The sequence below is a fragment of the Marmota flaviventris genome, chromosome 1 (assembly GCF_047511675.1).
Source record: "Marmota flaviventris isolate mMarFla1 chromosome 1, mMarFla1.hap1, whole genome shotgun sequence".
Classification (NCBI taxonomy): Eukaryota; Metazoa; Chordata; class Mammalia; order Rodentia; family Sciuridae; genus Marmota; species Marmota flaviventris.
The window spans coordinates 210012662-210033564 of NC_092498.1; the positions used below are offsets into that span (position 1 = coordinate 210012662).

Below are 20903 nucleotides of genomic sequence, written 5' to 3' on the forward strand. Positions count from 1 at the left end.
ATGCCTGCTAGCTGGCTGCCTTTTCCTTAAAGGTTGGAGCCTCAGTTTTCTTGCCTGTAGAGTGGGTATGGGGAACCCCACCGATCTGTAAGGCCGTGGAGCCATGCAGAAGACAGCTGAAAAGCACCGAGTGGTAAACACACTCCATCTCTTTGCCGTTGCTCACTCCACTACCTCTGGAGGGCTCCAGCAGCCGCTCCCATTCCAACCCTCGCTTCAAACTACGCTCAGAAACGAAGCTAGAATTTTTTTTTTTTTTTTTTTGTCAAGGGAAGGGGGTGGCCCTGGCCCAGGATGCAGGAGAGGCACCCCCCAGTCTCAAAATAAATTAAAAAGAAACTGTGTTCCATCTTTAGAAAAAAACAAAACAAAAAAGAAAGGGAGTACAATATACGGTTCAATAAATAGAAAAAGTTACAAAATGACGATCTTTTTCCTTACTATACAAGAAGGGAAAAAAGAGGGCGTGTGTGGGGGACGATGGTCCTCCCTGCTCCTCCCTAGGCTGAGGCAGGGGAGGGGAGGGGAGGCCGGAGAAACAGTAGCTGGGACTTAACAGAGATGAAGACAGAACAGGCTGAATGGTGAGGTGGAGACGGGGGACAGGGAGGGACAAGCAGCTGAAGACACCAGGCTGCCTGCCTTTCTCCCCCAACACCAGGTTGAGAGGGCACACGGGCCTCGCCTGGTTCCTGAGTCATGTGTCCAGTGACTAGTGGGTGGAGGGAGGGGCAGCGATGGCCCCCACCCAGCCCACCCTGGGACCCTGGTGCCCAAGGGAATGGGGTCCTGGCCAGACAGGAGGACAAGGGGGTGAGGTATGTGGCTGAGGCCTGAGACCTCTTGAAATCCTTCAGTGGAAGTGGGGCGTTGGTCCTGGCAGGGTAGGGAGGAGGCACAGGACAGGGGAGGGGGGCCCCTGAGCAGTGGGGGAGGGGAAGGAAGGTGCGCAGGAGGGGATTCAGGTGTCCTCATAAAGTCCCCTGGCCAGCCTGGTGGGCCCGAGTGCCAGTTGGGAAGGCCTGCCTTCCAGCCCCTCTCCTGGAGCCCATGCCAGGGCTTTGAGTTTTGAGGAGGGAGCTTGCCTATTGCTTGTGGGGGGCCCCAGTGGGGTCATGCCAGCTGCCCGAGCACACACCCCTTCCAGGCTTCTGGGTGGCAGTATGGCTTGTGCTCCTCGGGTCTTTACACACGTTCACACACTCCTAGGCACGCACGCAGGCAGGATGCCACCTCCTGCCCGCGTCCAGCAGGGCTCCTTCCCTGGCTAATACTGAACCCCTCCTGGGCCTCCAGTGCCCAGGCCCGCCAGAGTCAGGGAGGCAGGGCCCAGGGGTCCCCAGGAGTCCCATGCCAAGCACCGTCCCTCAGCCGAACCGCTCACGCACCAACAGCATGAGCTTCTTCTTGCCCTTGTAGGTCTGTTTGAGGTTCTCCAAGAATTGGGCGAACTGAAGGTGCCCATCGGGCGCCAGCAGAAAGGTCTCCCGGGCCTTGCCCAGGAACTCGATGAAGTCGCCGTAATGCCGCGGGCTGATGTGCGTGAGGCGCGAGTGGCTGGTGGTGATGTAGGCGGCCACGGCCGCGTCCAGGAGCTGGCACAGTGGCGCCCGGTCGGCGCCCAGGGGCTTGGCAGCCCGGCGGGCCCCGAGGGGACCCAGACCAGGCGCCGAGAGGGTCCAGCGGCGCAGGATGTCGGAGAGCATCGGGGCGCAGTGAATGCTGCGGATGATGAGGGGGACGATGGCGGAGAGCTCATGGCGGCCGAGCGAGTGGCTGAGCGAGCAGGCCCACAGCACGTCGTTGACGGCGGGGTGGCTGTCCTGGTTGAAGGCGATGCTGAGCTGCGCCAGGGCCAGCGTTGCCAGCTTGTAGGCGCGCAGCGGCAGGCCGCGGTGCTCCATGTAGCGGGCCACCGTGAAGAGGTGCGCGTGGCCCAGACCGCCGGCCGCCGCGTCCAGCACGATCTGGTAGGCCGCCTCGAAGGCCGCGTGGTTCTTCTCGCACAGGGTGAGGGCGGGCAGCGCGCAGTTCTGCGGGTCCTTCATGGCGCACTGCAGGGCCAGGGTGCGCGCGCAGGCCCAGAGCTCCTCCCGCCGGGCCGTGTCCAGCTGCAGCCGCATGAGCGTGGCGTGCGTGGTGCCGGTCACCGCCACGATGGTGGCCGCCTCCACCGGGGTAAATAAGGAGTACCAGTTTTGCATGATGTTCATCAGCGCCTGGGGACCTGGGGGGAGGTCAGGAGGAAAGAGCTCAGGGTGAAGGGGTGCCCAGGGTGCCCAGGGCGCAGCCATCACCCCAACCTGCAGCAGCCACAGCAGCAGAGGGACCGGCGCCGCTTCTTTACCACACGGGACAGAAACTGTTTACCTTCCCCAGGGAGCAGGCGCAGCTGGACTGAGGGTGAGCGGCACGTGTGGGGGCCTGGGATAGGGACCGCCCTTGGTCCCCCTCCATCCCCAGAGCCCGACGTTCCCTCCCAGCCTGGCCCAGGCTGGAATCTGGTAAAAACCCGCCTTTCTCTCATGTCCCCCAGTTCAGTGACACTTCCGGAACCAGAACAGGGAGGTGAGGGTGCGTCCCCTGGGGCTCTCACCAATCTCTGTGGCGCAGCTGACCAGCCAGCGAACCATCTCCCTCCGCCGCCAGGTCATGGTGTTCAGAGTCATGCGCATCACCTGCAGGGGGAAAGGGGACACAGGCGGCTCCTCAGCATCTCGGGCTGGCCTGTGGAGGAGGCGCCCCGGGCCCAAGGAGGCCTGGAGGTTAAGAGCTGATCCAAAACACCAGGGCCAATAGCTGCACTCCTCGGTCTCAGTCTCCTCACCGATAAAATGGGGACAGAAATTGAATCTTGGGACTGCGGGTGTAGTTCACTGGTAGAAAGCTTGGCTAGCACGAGAGAAGCTCGGGATTTCATCCCCAGCACCGAGAGAGAGAGAGAGAGAGAGAGAGAGAGAGAGAGACACAGACACAGACACGGGGCAGGAGGAGGGGGACGCAGGCATCAACCTCAGCAGTGGTGGGCACCGCTTCCTGCAGTGCCTAGTGGGTCCAAGCGCTCCTTAACATTACTATTATGGACCGCACCCCAGATCCTACATCAGGGATCCTACAAGGGAGTGAACCAAACTGTCCCCTCTGGAAAATTCCATGCTTCAAGCCGGCAGATTTCCCCCTATTACCTCAAAGCACCGGACAGCCCACAGATCCCACCCCAGTGAGCACCTCTTCTCGGGCCCCTTCCCTCTTCTCGGTCCCCACCCCAGTTCCTGAACCCCAGCCCTGCCTTCGGGAAGCTCCTTCCCCGTGGGTCTCTGCGACCTGCCAGCCTGGTCTTGCCCGGCCCACACACTGTCCACAGCCAGTCCCACCTCCTGGAGGTGCCCCGCTCGCCTGTTCTCCCTGGGAAGGTCCTACCCCATCCTGCAAGTCACGCGGAGCTGTCCCCAGGGCTTTTACTGAATTTCAGCCACCCGAGGCCCCACCCCCAGGCCCCGCCCCCTCCAGGTTCCTGGGGCCACACCCTCTTAAGTGACTCCTCATCTACAGGCTGGCATCCGACTTGCAGGACCACTCCTTGCCCCACCTTTGGGGACTACGCACTCAGCTACAGGCCCTGCCTTTAGAATGCCACCCGGAGGGGCTGCCCCTCCCCTTCAGGTCCCTCCTCCATGGCCCAACCCTCAGTACTGCAGCCCTCCTAGTAGCCCCGCCTTCTCCTCCAGCCCCACCCCCAAGAAAGCTCCCTATTGGCAGGCTCTGTCCCCCCTCCTGCTTCAGCCCCACCTACCAATGGTCCTCAGCCAGCTGCACACCAGCCCACCTCCTGCTGGGAATGGGACTCGGGCCACCCATTCCAGGCAGGTTCTGCACCCCAGCCACACCCTAGGTGCTCTGCTCCCTCTCGAGGCCCATGTACAGCTGGCCGGCCCGGGCTCTCCCCTGAGGTGACCTCCAACCTTGAGTCCTTTAGAAGGTGGAGCGTCCTCCAGCCCGGGCTCTCCCCTGAGGTGACCTCCAACCTTGAGTCCTTTAGAAGGTGGAGCGTCCTCCAGTTTCACCCGAGGAGGCCCTTGGTTACCCCAGACCTTCACTTCACGGGTGCGTCTGCGGCTCGGCCCACAGGGACAGGTTCACGCTCAGACTTCGCCCCCAAAGGAGTAGCTCCTATTCAGGCCTCGTCCCCGGAGGCCCCGCTCCTGGCGGTGTCCCCGTCCCCATCCGCTGAGTGACCTCACCTGCAGGCCCAGTTCCAGCGCGATGCCGAGCAGCGTGGAGTCCGGTGGCGCTCCGGCCGGGGTGGCCGTCTTACAGGCGTCCTGCGCCAGCTTGAAGAGCAGAGCGGGCGAGTGAATGTTCTGCTGGATGGAGCCCAGGACAACGTGCAGCCACTTGGGGTCTCCTGGGCAGAGGGAGCCACGGGGGCACTGTTAGACCCACCCACCAGCGGCCCACAGCTGAGCGACCTGTTCCAGGGCCCTCTGCCTGGGGACTAGCGGCACAAGGAGGAGGACCAGGCAAGGCACCTGTGAAGACTCCCAGCCCTGGCGGCCCCACCCCACCTGCCAGGTACGCAGTGTCCTTTCGGTCCTTCTCTCCTAGCAGGAGGAAGCCATGTCCCGCAGGGCATCGATTCTGGACCCAGAATGTCAGGAATCAAACGTCTGTCCTGTCACTCCTGTTGCTCCTGGGCTGTGTGACCCTGAGCACTGGCTGTCCCTCTGCATGGAATGCTCTTCCCAGATGCCATGGACTGGACTGAGTCCCCCTCGCCCCCTGGCCTCCCAACTCACATGCTGAACACCCCACCGCGATGGTTTTGGAGGTGGGGACTGTGGAGGGTTAAGCCAGGTCGTGAGGTGGGGCCCTCAGAGGGGATCAGGGCCCTTATAAGAAGAGACACTGAAGAACTCTCCCTCCCTCTCTCCCAGCCTCCGCCTCGTGGAGACTGAAGAAGGTGGCCATGTGCACGCCAAGAAGGGAGCTGTCACCCAGAAGCTCCTGCAGGCACCTTGACCTTGAAACACAGTATCCAGAACTCTGAAACATGGAGCCCAGGGCTTTATCACTGAGCTACATCCTCAGCCTGTTTTTAAAATATTTTGAGACAGGGTCTTGCTCCGTTGCCCAGGCTGGCCTCAAACTTGGGTCCTCTGACCTCAGCCTCCTGTGTCACTGGGGTTACAGGCGTGTGCCACGGCACTGACAGCCGATGGTGTTTGGTTGTGGCCGTCCGAGCTGACCAAGACCAGATATCTGCAAAGCTCTGCCCTCACCTGCAGGTCTTTGCTTAAACGTCCACCTGCTGGGGCTGGGGACGCCGCTCAGTGGTCGAGCCCGTGACAGGCCTGTGTGAGGCTCTGGGTTCCAAACCCAGCGCTGCCAAAGAACAAGTCAAACACAGCCCTGCTTGGCCGCCCACACCGAGATCCTTCTCTTACTCCCTGCGTGGCAGATCTTTTCCTTACTGTCTGCCTGCCCCGCGGGTCAGGGGCTGGGGACAGTTTGCCTGGTCCACAGAGAAGGCGCTCAAGGAATATCGGCGCAATTTGGCAAAAGGATCAAAGGAGGGAGGAGAGGCCAGGGTGAAGGTGGAGAGGACGGTGGACAGAGGTGGTCACTGTCCTCACCCTTGGCTGCGGTCAGCATGGCGGAGGCCAGTTCACACTGGCGGGTCTCCAGGTGGCCCAGGATGAACCAGCGGGGGAAGCGGTTGCTCGGGATGGAGTCCAGCGGGGTGGGATGGGGTTCTCCAGCGGGAAGCGCCGTCTCCAGCACGGGCAGCCTGGGGGAAGCAAGCCTGGTGAGGGGCGGGTGGCCCTGCCGACTCTGGGAGGGGCTGCCCAGCGCAGCCACCCCGCACACCCAGGAAGACAGAGGACACGTGTGGGGTGCTCACTGTGGCACTGTTGGCCTACACAATGGAATATTATTCAGTCATAAAAAGGATTAAAGGGGCTGGGGTTGTGGCTCAGCAGTAGAGCACTCGCCTAGCACGGCGCTGGGTTCGAACCTCAAAAATAAATAAATGAAATAAAGGTATTGTGTCCAACTACAAGTAAGAAAAAAAATAAAATTAAAAAAAAATTTAAATTCCGGGGCTGGGGTTGTGGCTCAGCAGCAGAGCGCTCACCTAGCACTTGCGAGGCCCTGGGTTCGATCCTCGGCACCACATAAAAATAAACAAAATAAAGGTATTGTGTCCAACTACAACTAAAAAATAAAATATAAAAACAAATTAAAATCCTGCCACTTGCAGCCACCTGGATGGAACTGGGGGATGTTTTAAGTGAAACAAGCCTGTAGGACAGTTCTGCCTGTTGTCACTCATGTGAAATCCAAAAATGTTCATCTCATAGAAGAAGAGAGAAGAGTAGTGGTCACCAGAAGACTGGGAAGAGCCGGAAGACAGGAATGGAGGGAGGTGGACGATATTTTGAAATATCTAAAGAGTCCAAGGTTCCCTACACATAGAATGGGAAAGGTTTGACATGGAAGTGCGAATTACTCTGATTTGGCCGTTGCATGTTGTATGCATGTATCAGATTATCCCCCTACTCCAGAAACACAAATAAAACCGATGATAAAAAATAATAAATTGAGCCAGGCACCACGGCACATGCGTCTAACCCAGCAACTCTGGAGGTTGAGGCAGAAAGATCTCAAGTTTGAGGCCAGACTCACAACTAAGTGAGACTCTGTCTCAGATTAAAAAATGAAAATAAAAGGGCCGTGGTAGAGCGCCCCCCTGGGTTCAGTCCCTGGCCCTGCAAATAATAATCAATCACCATCACCATCATCATAATTCATTTAAATAAAAAAAAAAAACAAGAGAGGGGATAGGAAACTGCCTAGATGTCTATCACTTGAAAGTTAGTTAAATAAAATAATGCTCCATTCATCCCCCAGGCCACATGCTGATATAGAGGGGAGGAGACAGCCAGGCGCGGTGGCGCACACCTGTAATTGGCTAAGGAGGCTGAGGCAGGAGGATCTCAAGTTGAAAGCCAGCCTCAGCTATGGCAAGGCTCTAAGCAACTCAGTGTTGTCTCTAAATAAAATACAAAATAGGGCTGGGGAGGTGGCTCAGTGGCTGAGTGCCCCCGAGTTCAATCCCCAGTACCAAAAAACAGGGGGAGGAAAGTGCTTTCCTGACACGGCTCTCCGTCACTCCCCATGGCCTCTTTCCCTTCACTGCCTCCACTCTAGTCGCCCTCAAACTCACCAGGTATAGTCCCACCTCAGGGCCTTTGCACTGGCTGTTCTCTCTGCCTGGTGGCCCCTCCCTCGCCTCCTCCAGACCTTTGCTCAAATATTGCTCAGTGAGCACTTCCCCACCAAGGAACTGTGAGGCACTCTGCCCGCCTTGTTTTCCGGCGTCACTGCATTGAGAGGCAGAAAAGAGTGTTCACCTAGTCATTTATTTACGGCCACTCACTAGAATGTCCCCTCCCCAGGGCAGGGATGTGCCTCTTTGTTTACTGTTCTATTCACCAGAGCAACACCGGGCCACAGAAGGGGAACCTGCTTGCTGAATGATTCAAGGTGGCCACAAAGTGCCCTGTTAAGAGGCTCACTGTGCGGTCACCCTGACTCCGTGGGAGACTGATTCTGGGACTCCCCGTGGACTCCAGCCTGTGGCTGCTCAGATTTATGTGGTGCAGCCTTTGAAGACTCTAGGCCCATCCTCCTGTGTCTTCATATCTAGATTTAGGACACCTGCGGCAACGTGAATGCCACGTACATGGCTGTCACACTGCACTGCTTAGGGAATAACAGAAGACAAAAAGTCTGTACGCGGTCAGTACAGGCACAGCTTTCTTTCAAATATTTTTGATCTGCGTTTGATCAAACCCACGGATGTGGAGAGGACTCTAAAGTCTTGTGTTTTGTTTTGCTTCTGGCACTCGGGACAGAGCCCAAGGGCATTTTACCATTAAGCAGAAGTACATCCCCAGCCTTTTTTTTTTTTTTTTTAATTTGAGACAAAGCCTTACTAAGTTTCTGAGGCTGGCCTCTAACTTATGATCCTCTTGCTTCAGCCTCCCGAATTGCTGGGATTACAGGTGTGTAAGCCCAGCTTGTGCCTGTAGTTTTCTGCTATGAAAGTTATTCAGAGTTGCTAGATGTAATTAACAGCAGTGAAAACTATTCCGGTTCCAAATATTACATAAATGACCTTGCTGTGTGACCTTGGGTAGTGGAAGACACCTTAAATCTTTTCGGTATGTAAATGAGGGTAAATACGCTCACTTAGCTAGGTTGCTGTATGGACTTAGGCCACGGATCAGCCAAAGGCTGCACAGCCCGTATTTTTGGCTTTGCAAGCTGTTTGGTCTCTGTTGCAAAGACATGCTCTGCTCTGCCTCCTGCAAAAGTAGTCACCTACCAAACGGTGGGGTAGATGAGTGCGTGTGGCTGGGTGCCAAAAAAACTTCATTTTGGGGCACGGAAATTTGAATTTCATATATTTTTCAACCATTTAAAAATAAAAACTACTTTTTTTTTTGGTAGTGCTGAGGATGGAACCCAGGGCCTGGCACATGCTAGGAAAGCAGAGTTGTGCCCCCAACCACCCAAAATGGAAACATCGTGGGCTGCACAAAAATAGGTGGCAGATCAAATTAAGTTCATGGACTACAGCTCCCTGACGCAGCCTTGAAAAGTCCCGCATATAATAACGCATTTTTCCGTGTTGCGGACGAACAGTTCGGGTGGAGCACTTGCCTAGCACACAGGGGGTCCTGGGTTCCATCACCAGGACTGCAATCAATCAACCAAATAAAGTAAAAGAAAACTTTAAAAGGCTGTTCTTGAACTCATGATGCTTACATATTATTCTTTCCAAATGTCCTGGAAAGACACCCCCCTCCAAATTGTTCATCATGTGGAGAGAGACTGAGATTCAGGTGGGCCACGACAAACCCGCCTCAAAAAGGACTCCACTCTGTGTACTTTTTGAATCCAGTACCACGTGGACATTCCCGTCCCGCTCCTGCTCCCACACCAAATCCAGGCAGTGTCCCCTGCTACCTGTCCTCACCTCATGGCTCGCAGTGCCAGGCGATAGGCCAGGTCGGGGTCATGGGGCAGCAGCGCAGTGAACAGGTAGCGGGCACAGGTGTGCATTGGCACGCTTTCCCGGAAAAGTACTTCTCCAAAGCCACTGAAGGGACCTCCTATAGGGACAGTCTGAGTTCAGCCCCTCGGTGTGGGCTCTCCTCCACCCCCAACCCACGTCTCCCCAGGCTCCAGGATGGATATGGAAGATAGGCTGGGCCAGAGAGGTCCCAGGGGCAGGCACTCAGCGCCGAGACTGAGCTAACCTCCGGAAATCTAAAGAAAAAAAGGAGTCCCTAGGCACCCTTAGGTGGGTCCAGACTCCCATGCACCATGGGTCAGAGGCTGGAGAGGAAGGAACACCTGTCCCAGGGGCAGAGCTACCAGCAAATTTATCAGCACAGAGGCCCTGGAGGGGGCGGGGCCAGCTTGGTGTGGGCAGAGACACAGCGAATAAGCCAATAGGACCAGACCATGGGCGGAGCCAAGGAGGAGGGGGCTCTCCCTTTCAGGACCTGCGAGGTCTGAGCAGACAGGGAGGACCGGGGCGGGGCCTCACCTTCCAGCAGCAGCCCCGCCTGCTTGCGCAGCACCTGCACCAGCCGCTCGTCCAGATCCACCTCCTCCAGCAGCGCCAGCAGCTGCTCCTCGTTGCGCACCACCTTGTCCTGGGCGTACAACCCCTCGGGCAGGGCCCGCTGCTGCCCCAGCCCCAGCAGTGCCACCTCTAGTGCCAGCGCCAGGTAGGACTCCCCAGGGCTCCCGGGCACTGGCACGTGCTGGTAGGCCACCTTCCGCTTCTCGGGTCCTGAGTCTGAGGGAGAGGGGACAGGAGCTACCGACCGTGGACCCCCTTTCTTGGGGTCTCTGGGCCCAAGCACCACGACAGCGGTGGGTGAAGCAGGGGGCAGCCCTATCTCCCAGCACTCGCCACAGGGCCCCTTCTGGTGGTCGCTAGGTCTACGGGTGGCCTCACTCAGAAGCTGGGCCCATCCGCTTCCAGAGCGCCAGGAGGCGTGGCCAATAGCAGGGCGTGGCTAACAGCAAGAGTGTGTCCCAGGTCCTCCAGGGCTTCCCCCTGTGGGTACCTGGGTAAAGGGAGAGGGTCTCCTCCTCCAGGCGACAGGCCTCCAGGAGTGCCCTGCAGAGGCAGCCAATGGGGTCCAGGGGGTGGCCCACCCAGCCTTCGGGGTTGGTGATGCAGGTGGCGCCTTTCTGGAGCAACTCTGCAGGCAGAAAGAGGGCGCTCGATCCCACCCCTCCGCGAGGGCCTCTTGGGGGTTCCTTTTCCTGACTCCAGAGTCTCACCACTTGCCCACCCAGAGGCTAGCTCTGTCCTGGGGCTCTGCTGTGGCCACCCAGCAAGGTACAGGGACAACACTGGGCGCTTTCCAAAATATCTCCTTCTGCACCTTTCTGATATTCAAAAGCCCAAATAGGTTTTGGGACCCCAGGGGCCACTTGACGCTTCTCTTCTTCTCTCTAGGGTGCTGTGCCCGCCGGACCTCCTGGCCTGGCTCTCTTCCGCCTGGCTCCCGCCCGTGGGTTGCTCCTCGCAGCACCTCCTCCCTCCCCTTCTCTCAGCTTTTCTGGAAGGGTCCTGGGCCATCCCTGAGCCCTCAAACTGGGTCAGGGCTCTTCTCAAGCCCAGAGCACCCTGAAGATCCTTCATTACACTTTGTTCAATTTCCTGGTAACTAAGTGACCCGTTCCCAGCCCACAGAACTCAATGGATGGCTTCTCCTGTCCTCCATATCCAGTCCCCAAACGTTTTTTTCTTTTCCCAGTCCTGGGACTGAGTCCAGGCCCTGCAGCACCCCAGGCAAGAGCTCACCACTGGGCCTCCTCCCCAGCCCCTTGTCAACAGTTCATCTGGAGACAGGATCTCGCTGAGTGGCTCAGCGCCTTGCTAAGTTGCTGAGGCTGACTTTGAACTGGCGATCCTCCTGCCTCAGCCTCCCCAAGCTGCTGGGATGACAGGCGTGCGCCACCGCCCCAGGGACGTGAGGAGAGTATTCGCCCCACCTTTTTTCTGCTGCTTGTAGCTCTCAAGCTGATGCCGCCGCTGGAGCCGGAGCGTGTTGATTATGGCACCGGCCAGCCGCAGGGCCTGGCGGGGATACCCATGGGCACGCAGGGTGTCCACCCGGGCACAAGCAGTTGGAAAAGGCTCGCCCAGCCAGAGTGGGCGGCCCTGAGGGTCGAAGGCTGACTTGTCACCGCCCATGGTGCCTGTGAGGCTGGGGCTGTAGGAGTCGCCGGCCAGGATCCGCTGCAGGTGAGGGTCTTCCCAGTGCAGGTCTCCAGCCTGCAGGGCGCGGCCAAATACCGTGTGGCGGGAACCTGTGGCCGCCACCTCCCCCTCTTCCTGTTCCTCGGAGCCTGTGGGAGAGGGACCCAGTGTGGTCCAGTGAGGGGGGCCCTAGCCACACTCACCTTCCCCCACTAGGTGCCGCCATGGGGTCAGACCCTGGGCAGAGGATGGGCATGGGCTTGCTCCCAGTCCTCAAAGCACCTTCGAAGATGCGTGGGGGTTGCTGGTGGCGGTCACAGCAGAACAGCGGTTCAGTGACCATCTCTCTCCCGGCTTGCCCTTTCTCCTCTCCTCTCCCCCGGCCTCTCTCTCCACCTCCTGTCTGCCTCTTTCCTCCTCTCTCTCCATTCTTTTCTGTTCTCTTCCTTCCTCTCCCTTTCAATATCTCACGTCCCCCTTGTGTTTGCTGACACCTGTTTTCTTCCCTCTGTACTCTGTCTCCACAGATAACAGGAGGTGGAGCTAGGAGACCAGCTCTGGGTCCTGCAGGCTGCCTCTGCACCTGCCCTCACCACTTCCTCCATCCTGGTTGAGAGGACAAGCAACAGCTGGGGCTCCCTTCTCTCCCCGACTCCCTCTCTCCCCTCAGACAGAGTTGCATGATACAAAGTCGGGACATAGCCAGCGGTGATGGGTTTGTGGGGGACAGCAAGCTGGAACCCTCTCCTACCTGGGCTGGGAGCCATGGTGGGCTGCAGGCTGGGGCCATCGAAGGAGTAGTTGCCTTCTTCCAGTGGGCACACGTCCAGCTTGTCCCATGTGCCAAGCAGCTGGAGCCAGCCCGCCCGCTCCTCTGGTTTGCAGTGGGGGCTCAGGATGACACAGACCCAGAGGGCCCCTGAGAAGGCACGGAGGAGGCCACATTCCCACCAGACACTACAGAGCATCCCCTGTGTCCTGGGCAGTTCCGCTCACTCCTGATCTGGACCCTCTGAGGTGGCGCTAATAAGTCTCTTCACTTAATGGGTAAGAGAAATCAGGCCCAAGGAGGAAGCACACTCATCCAAGGTCATTTAAGTTAGAAATCAGGATTCAAATCCAGGTCGCCAGACTCCCCTCAATGTTTCTGTTTTCCTTTTTATCTCTCGCATGTTTTCCCCTTTAACACACGCTGACCCCTGGCCTCCTAGGCTGACCATCTGCCCTCCAAATCCAGCGGTCACCTATCTGGATTCAGCCAACCTTGGGTTGAAAATATTTTGGGGAAAAAAAATTATATTTGTACTGAACACGTACAGACTTTCCCCCCTTCACATTAATCCTTAAACAATGCAACCCTCCTCCCGTGGCCGTTCCTCTGTGTTAGGTGTTATAAGTGATCTCCTGGTGACTTAAGAACACGGAAGGGCTGGGGCATAGCTCAGGTAGGACATGTGCTGAACATGCACAAGGTCCTGGGTTTCACCCCAGCTCCAAATAAATAAGTAATATATGAAGGATGTGAGTAGGTTCTGCACATAGTAGGCCATTTTTAATTTTACTTTTACTTTTGTGGTGCTGGGATGGGACCCAGGGCTCTGCACAGGTTGGCAATGTTCCCCCTCTGCGCGACACCCCCAGCCCATTTTTCTTTTTTATATGAGGGTCTTACTCACACACAGATTTTTGTGTCCCTGGGGGGTCCTGGAACCCATCCCCCTTGGATACTGAGGGACAATAGTAAGGTATTTCATTGTCCCTCTCCTGTCCCATGTCAGCCCCCGAGAGCAGGACCCGTCTGTCTGTTCTCTCCCAGCATCCTGTACAGCACCCACATGTTGGAGGTGCTCAATAAATGGAGGAGGATCCAGGGACATGCTCCTATCGGGGGAGCAAGACCTGGGCAGGGAGCCTTACCCAGCTCGTCCCACAGCTGCCGGCACTTGTCCGTCATGCCCGCGCCCTGCTGCCGCCACAGGGCCAGGCGCGGGTCTTGCAGGAACTGCTCCGTCATGAGGATGAGCATGCGCGCCCCGTTGGAGTCCCTCATCCGCAGCATCTCCCGCACCTGCACGGGGACAGGGCAGTGAGCAGGGTGTGGGGTGCCAGGGCTGGGCCTCTGAGCCCCCGTGCCCCGTGCCCATGCGGCACCTTGCTGAACATGGAGCGCAGCTGCTGGCTGGCCCCGTAGTAGCCGCCATTGGACAGCAGCTGCTTCACCTGCTCCTGGATCTGCTCCTCATCCAGGTGCCAGCAGTTGGCGTCCTCAATGCCCGCACCTGCTGTGGGGTCGGGGGCACCTGCAGGAAGGCAGGGGTGGGTGAAGGGAAGCCCAGGCTGGGGTGGGAGAGAGGGTGTCTGTCCCCCTTCCCCATCGAGTCCTCTGAGTCACCCCGTCTATCCCAAAGTTCCATCTCTCCTAGAGTAAGCACCACCCACCCTCCTGTCTGTCCATCCCTCCCACCACCCATCCACCTACCAATCCATCTGTCCATCCATCTACCCATACACCCACCAGTCCCTTTATCCATCCATCTTGCCCCGAATACCATCCACTTACTCACCCACTTAGTCATCCATATCATCCATTCATCTACCAAACGCTATCTATCCATCTACCCATTCATCCACTCACCTATCCCACTCAGGATAGCACCCACTCATTGATTTACCCACCCATCCACCCACCCATCCATCTACCATCCACCTATCCATCCATCCACCCACCCACCCATCCATCCATCCCACCTGAAACACACATCTGCCAAGCCACATTATGCCTGTCTCTATCCACCTTACCATGGCCCCCATCAGCCCACATATCCTGACCCCTTGAACATGACCACACGGCCACCCAACCCATAATTCCCATGGCCCTTCCACCTACATACCCATCCCATCACTCCACCCGCTGACTGCCCCAGGTTTTCAACCCACGTGCATCTACCACTCGGGATCCCCACCCTCCCACTCACCATCAACCCCCACACCTGCTAACCCCCATCCAATTAGTCCCTGCCCCTGCCACCTCCCTGTGTCCACCAGCCGCTCACAGTCCCTCTCAAAACACCCTCCACCTGTCCGTCCATCCCACACAAACCCACCCTCCACGGCCACCACACGTCCATCCACACTGCAGACCCTCCCCGCACCCACGACGCACCCCACGCTGGGCCTCCGCTGGTCCTTCCGCTCTCCGCCAACCCCACTGTCCACTGCCAGAGCCTCCCACCCATTTCCTCACCACCAGCGCCTACTCACCCTCCATCGTCCTTCACCACCCATGCACTCACCCCACTTATTCTCCCACACCACAGTTCACCCCCTGATCCCAGCTTTCTGCACCCACCAGCCCCGCCCAGAGTCCCCCTCCGATGCCCCGCCCACTGCTCATTCAGCTGCTCTCTTCCTGCCACCCCACCGTGGCAAGCCCTTGCGTCTCTCAGGCCCCTCCCACGACCCCCATCCTCACGCCCTCCACCCACCCACGCAGGCCTGCGCCCCGGATTCTGAGCGGTCTCCACCCTGGGAGGACCTTGCACACTGGTTCTTCCCTCTGGCCCCCACCCTCTGCCCAAGTCCTGGTTCCTGACCACTCATCTGCCCCAAGGCCAAGTATAACCAGGACCTGCCACTCACTGGGGACGTGCCCTGGGTCTGCGCAGGCAATGCCGTCTGCCCCGCCATGGCAGGCACCGAGGCGCCTGGTACCGAGCGACCCCCATGGCCGTGGGCTGAGCGGCTGCCCTGGCGCATGCGCCCTCACCGTGCACCAGGTTGATCTCGGAACCCAGCAGCAGGATCTCGTCGGCCAGGCGCTGGGCGGTGGGCAGCACTTCGGTGTGGTGGGCGCTGATGAGGTACTGCACGAACTTCTGCAGCTGGTCCCGGTTCATCTGGGACAGCGTCTCAGAGATGGGCAGCCGCAGCTCCACCTGGCGCGCGTGCCGGATGCGGTACAGGGACAGGGCCACCACGTGGGCGCAATAGAAGAGGTCTCGGTTGTCACAGCCGCAGCTCACAGACGTGATCTTGCAGCGGTCGAAGCTGATGGAGACGTGGTAGAGGTGCTCCGGCTCCCCGGGGGCCCCGGGCTCCCTGACGTTCCCGCTCAGGTGGAATCCTACAAGCAGAGGCCACAGCCTGGTGTGTCAACCCAGACCCAGGTGGCCCCGTCCCCCTGCACAGCCCAGCTGAGCCCTGCCTGTGCCTCGGTTCCCGACTGTCCAACTGGAATGCTAACGACGCCCCCGGATTTACAGAGAAATTAAGTGACCTAATATGCGACAAACGTTCAGGACACTGGTGTAAAGCTCAGTCCTGGGCGAACCCTCCTTCTCCTTCCAGTGACAGTGTACCACAGCCCCCAAGTTCAAGATGGTCTGTCAGTCCTTGGGTTACCATGGATACCGCCCGGGCTTTCGGAAGATGCTAAAGGCTAGTGACACTTGAGAGTGAGGGGCTGATGTGGCAGGCCAGGGGCCACATCACCCCCGTACCCCCTGCCCCTCCCTGGCCCCTGGGCAGCCCAGGTGTCTCTCAGGCTCATCCGACTGGTTGGGCAGCCTGGGCCAGCTCGAGTCACACAGAGACATGGCTTCCTCATACCGGAGGAGGCCAGCAGCCTGTGGACATCTGGGCACTGTCCAGGCAAGGGGGGCTCGACAGCTGACTGGTCCCTGCCATGGCCTGCCACCCAGGAGGCTAGAGTGCCAGGCTGGGCTTGTTTCCTGGCACAGCTGTGCTGGTCCCCTTGCAGGCCCCGCCGCCTGAGGTCTGAGGCCTTTCCTCCCCATCCCCCCCAGCTCCAGCTCTGCAGTCCCCTCCTCTCCTTCTAGTTCATAACCTTCCCCCAACCCTCACCTGGGCCCCGCCGCCTGAGGTCTAGGTCAGCTTCCTCCTCCAGCTCTGGACTCGGGCCTCCGTCCTCACCTGGGCCCCGCCGCCTGAGGTCCAAGGCTGCCTCTCATATCTGACCCTAAACTTCTACTCGACATTCCTACCTCGGCCCCACTGCCTTAGGTTCGAGACCATCCCTCCAGGATGGCCCTAAACCCTTCTTTTTTAAATTCGGTTTTAATCATTTCTTTAATTGGCACATAACAATCCCACACATGTACAGGGTGTGGGTGATAACTCGGCACCGTCCACACGTGTGATGACCCAGTCTGGAGAATCGGCCTTCCTGCTCCTCTAACACTGACCATTTCTGTGCTTGAAAGCTTCCGACTCCTCCTCCTGGTTCTTTATATAATACACAACACATTTTTGTGACCTGCAGTCACTGCTGTGCTGCAGATGGCTCTTGACCTTGACCCCAGCCTCCCTGCCTGAGCTCTGACCAGCTCTCGCCTGGCTCTGCGTGTCTGGGTCCACCTGTCACCTGGTCCCAGGTCTGGGATCGCTCCTACCTCTGGCTCTGAACTCTCCATCAGATCGCCGGGTCCCTCTGTCTGCAGTCTAGACACTTCTCTCACCCATGGTTTGGTTGCTCCTCTGATCCCACCTCTTCCCTTGGTCCCCAGTTCAGCCGCCCGAGGTCTGCCTTCCACCTGCAGCTCACAACCTGCTCCCAAGCCCAGCTGGGCCTGAGGCCCGAGGTCTAAGACCATCTCAACCTGCTGTGCTGGTCCCCTTGCAGGCCCCAGTCAGGGGCCTCTGCCAGGATGTGGGGTGACTGTTGTCTCTGCGCTCAGCCTTGCTTGGGCCTCGTGTCCACTCTGGGACCTCCCTGCCCCTACTTCCTGCTGCCCAAGGTCTAGGACCATATCTGAGGTGACAGTCTCTCCGCTGACCTTACCTGGGCCTCCAAGCCCGAGGTCTGGAAGCTTCCACCACAGCCCCCCTGCACCCCCGCCTGCGCTGGACCTCCCTGGAGGGCTGGGGACAGACACTCACCCACTTGCAGCACCCGGTCGACAGCCCCGCTCTGCAGCAGGTGCAGCCCGCGGGTGAAGGGCACCCGGGCGTCCTGCTCGCCCTCCGGGGGCTGGTAGCCCAGCGAGGAGTACATGCATATTTCCCGCTCGCTGCGTGGAAACGACCAGAACACGATGCGCTTCTGAACCGGCTCCGGTACCCGGGAGAAGCGCTCCTCCACCTGCAGGAAGGGCTGGTGGGTCAGAAGCCGAGCTGGAACCCCTGCTGGACAACCCTCTGCTGTTTACAAGAGGCACACGCACACGGCCTGGGCAAGCCATCGGCCTCCCTGAACCTCAGCATCCCCAGTGTAAAGCGGGATGTGAACAGCAGCCATCTCCTGAGATATATATGCTCAAGTGAGCCAGGTTGCCTGTTGTCACAGCGACTCAGGAAGCTGAAGAGAGAGGACTGCTGGAGCTCAGGGGTTCAGGAACAGCCTGAGCATCAGAGAGACCCCATTTCTCTTTTTTTTTTTTTTTTTTTGGTGGTGCTGGGGATTAGAACCCAGGGCCTTGTGCATGTCAGGCAAGCACTCTACCAACTGAACTACATCCCCAGCCTGAGACCCCATATCTTTAAAATAAAGAACAAAAACAAAAAACTGAGCTTCACAGCAAGAAGCAATCCTGGTGACTCAGGAGGCTGAGGCAGGAGGATCTCCAAGTTTGAGGCCAGCCTCAGCAACTCAGTCAGACCCTGTCTCAAAATAAAAAAATAGGCTGGGAGCCAGGCACAGTGGCGCATGCCTGTAATCTCAGCAACTCCGGAGGCTGAGGCAGGAGGATCACAAGTTCAAAGCCAGCCTCAGCAACTTAATGAGGCCCTAAGCAACTTAGCGCTACCTTGTCTCAAAATAAAAAATAAAAAGGGCTGGGGAGCATGCATGAGGCCCTCGGTTTGACCCCCCGGGCACCACAAAAAAGAAAAAAAAAATAAGGCTGGGAATGTGGCTCAGGGGTAAATCGCCTCTAGGTTTCACCCCAGTACAAACAAAACGAGACAGAGAAACCACAGCCACCCAACACACCCAGCACTGATGGATGTAAAGCACTTAAAATGATGCCTGGTCCATCCTTAGCATTCCAGAACTTTCTACAGATTCCCTCCAGGATTCCAGGTCCCTGGGTTCTGGCATAAGATTTTCACACTTCCAGGCACTGGGGGGGGGGGTCAGAAGGAAGTGACATAAAAGTGATAAGAATGAAGATCAAGGGTGACTTTCTCAGTGTGCACTGTGTGGAATGTCCTGGGGACTGACTTCCCTGACCTCACAACCACCTGGCCCACACTGAGCCTCCACCTAGTCTTACAGCCAGGGGAAGCTGAGGCTCAGGCACACAGCGACTTCGTTTGTTCAGGGTCCCCAAGCTGGCTCCATTCCTCCGTTTCCTCTTTGAGCCCCTCCCCTGGGAAGGGCCCCCAGGAATCGAGGTGTGCCCAGGCCACCCCTGTGGACTCCAGGCAATGAAACCAGCTGGTTGAGCCTGCCCTCCAATCTGGGTTTGCTATTCACAGGCTGGGTGACCTTGGGCAAGTTTCCCAACCTCTCTGTGCCCCAGTTCCTTCAAAATGAGAATGACAATCCTCAAAGAGTGAAAGAACTCCTCTAGCATCTGGCCTATCCACGGCAGGTACACACACGGGAGCCCTAGATATGGTTTGGGGATTATTCTGTGTATTTCCCACACAATAAAGGGGACTTAGCCCCTGTCCTATGTAGGTTTCTGGGGGAAGTGGGAGAGCTGGTGACTGGCCCAGTGACAGTTGGCAGATGACTAAGGAGGGATTTTCCGGTCCGTGAATCAGCCTACTCCATGCACAATCGGCCGAACCCATCAGTCCTCACTTGGGAGCAGAGAATGCCCCCCACAGTCAGAGGACAGAGCCTGTGGGGGCTGCACTTGCTTAGTGAGGCTCAGACACATCTCCAGCTCCTTGGGGCCCACACCCAGGACTAGAAAGAGGACTTCAAGGAGCCCCCCAGAAGCCACAGATGTGGGGTTCCAGGTGTACCTGTACAGGTACCTCCTAGGCTCTGCCTGGGCTCTCCCTCCCAGAAGCACTGGGATAGCTTGGTGGGGGGAGGGGGAGGTGAGATGTGGGGGAAGGGAAGACCCCCTGAGCAACCCCTGCTGCCAGGGGCTGAGCAGCCTCCGGAGGGAGGATCTGGAGAGGAGGAGGACCCCAAAGATGGGTGGGTTCTGTAGACCTGAGGGCTGGGATAGGAGGGCAGAAAGGGGGTGTCCTGAGCTGGGATCTGGAGACCTGGGGAGTCCTCCACCTGGGGATATGGAGGGCAGGAATGGGGAAATGTGGGCTTCTGGGGACGTAGAGTGTCCCAAAGTGGGAGCTGTTCCTAAGAGTTTGAGAGAGGAGTGAGGTCTTAGTGGGGCGTCCTCACTGGGAGATGAGGGTGCCGTGGGAACACCAGGTACCTAGCGATACGGGAGGACCCAGGGGTCAGGGACAGAGGAGAAGGAAGTGCCCCGCGAGGGAATCTGGGGCGCCGAGGGGTGGGGATGGGGCGAAGGGAAGGAGGGTGGTCCCAGGGTCTGAAGAACAGCCACGGAGGATGCGGGAGCGATTCGGGCAGTGTTAGGGCTCTAGGGGGTGCAATCTCAGGGGGTCTCAGAAGCAGAGGTGGGTCCGGAGTCTCTGGGAGGAGAAGGGGTGAAGAGAAGGGGCGTTGAGGACAGGGCTGGGGGTGCGTCCCTCCCAGCACCCCTCCCCCCTCGGTCACCTGTTCGAAGGCCCAGCTCTCGGCTACTCGCTTGGCGCTGAGGTCCAGTAGCGCCTCGGGTCGGCCCCGGCCGCGCGCTGCCCCGGCCCCGGCATCTCGCTCCTCCGGTCCCGCTGGGGAGCCCCGGCTCCGCTTGGCCGCGGGGGGGTCCATCGGCCGGGCCGGGGCCGGGGCGGGGCCTGCTTGGGGGGGTCTGTCCGGTGCTCAGTTCGCTTCGCCGGATCCCGCGGCCCCTACTCGCTTTCCTGTCCTTCCTCTGCTCTCGGCCGCCCCGGGACCCCCGCTGCACCCACCCCGCCCCGCACCGGGCCAGCCGGGTGATGCGGCCCCTTTAAGACTCTTCACAACAATGAAGCTGCTTCGGCCGCCGCTTTATCCACCGCCGTTGTCCCGCCCCCGGCGCCTGTCCCCATTGGACCCCCCCCTCGGCCTCCGCGGTCCTCTCCTATCATTGGCTGCGCTTCCAGACCCGTCTCCAATATTCCACTGCTCATTCGTTGGCTGAGATGCCTGTTTTCTCGCATCCACCCAATCAGAGAGTAAAGCGAGGGGCGCTGTCAATCACGGGGCGCCGCAGGCCAATCAGATCTGGAGAACCCCTGCGGCGCCTGCCTTATGCGGAGTTTCGGGGCGGGCCCTGGGTTCATTCACAACATTCCTCCCCCGCCCCCCTCGGGCTGGACAGTGCGCCCGGGGCAGCTGGGGCTGCGCCCACACACGGCTTTGTTTACTGAGGGTCGCTTCCGGGCGCTGCATGGGGACAATCAACATAAGCCAGCCAGGAGCTAGACGGAGCGGTGGGATCCTGGGCAACAGCTCAGCCTCTCTTCTCTCCTGGCTGTGTGACCCCCAGGAAAATCACTCAACCTCTCTGGGCTCCGGGTCGTTTTGATGCTTCGGGAGGAGGGCTGTGGGTCGCAGCCTTCCTTGTAGAGTTTATGTGGG

General features: G+C 58.7%; 1 protein-coding gene across 3 annotated transcripts; it reads right to left on the reverse strand.

Moving 5' to 3' along the window:
• Positions 1-324: 324 nt before the first annotated feature.
• Zswim4 (zinc finger SWIM-type containing 4) lies at positions 325-20324 on the reverse strand. Of its 3 annotated transcripts, none has more exons than XM_027955117.2 (14): positions 19959-20324; positions 17195-17396; positions 15063-15419; positions 13448-13596; positions 13214-13364; positions 12048-12215; positions 11089-11445; positions 10152-10289; positions 9623-9877; positions 9047-9182; positions 5634-5788; positions 4242-4405; positions 2597-2678; positions 325-2227 (listed from the first exon to the last, which is right to left on the reverse strand). In XM_027955117.2, the coding sequence occupies exons 1-14, from the start codon at positions 20109-20111 to the stop codon at positions 1368-1370; spliced, it is 3327 nt and encodes a 1108-aa protein (XP_027810918.2). In that variant the 5' UTR covers positions 20112-20324; the 3' UTR covers positions 325-1367. The 3 variants fall into 3 exon arrangements, with proteins under 3 accessions (XP_027810918.2, XP_071458151.1, XP_071458150.1); XM_071602050.1 differs by having other exon boundaries at positions 13517-13596; positions 17195-17408; XM_071602049.1 differs by having other exon boundaries at positions 17195-17408.
• Between the last annotated feature and the right edge of the window lie 579 nt (positions 20325-20903).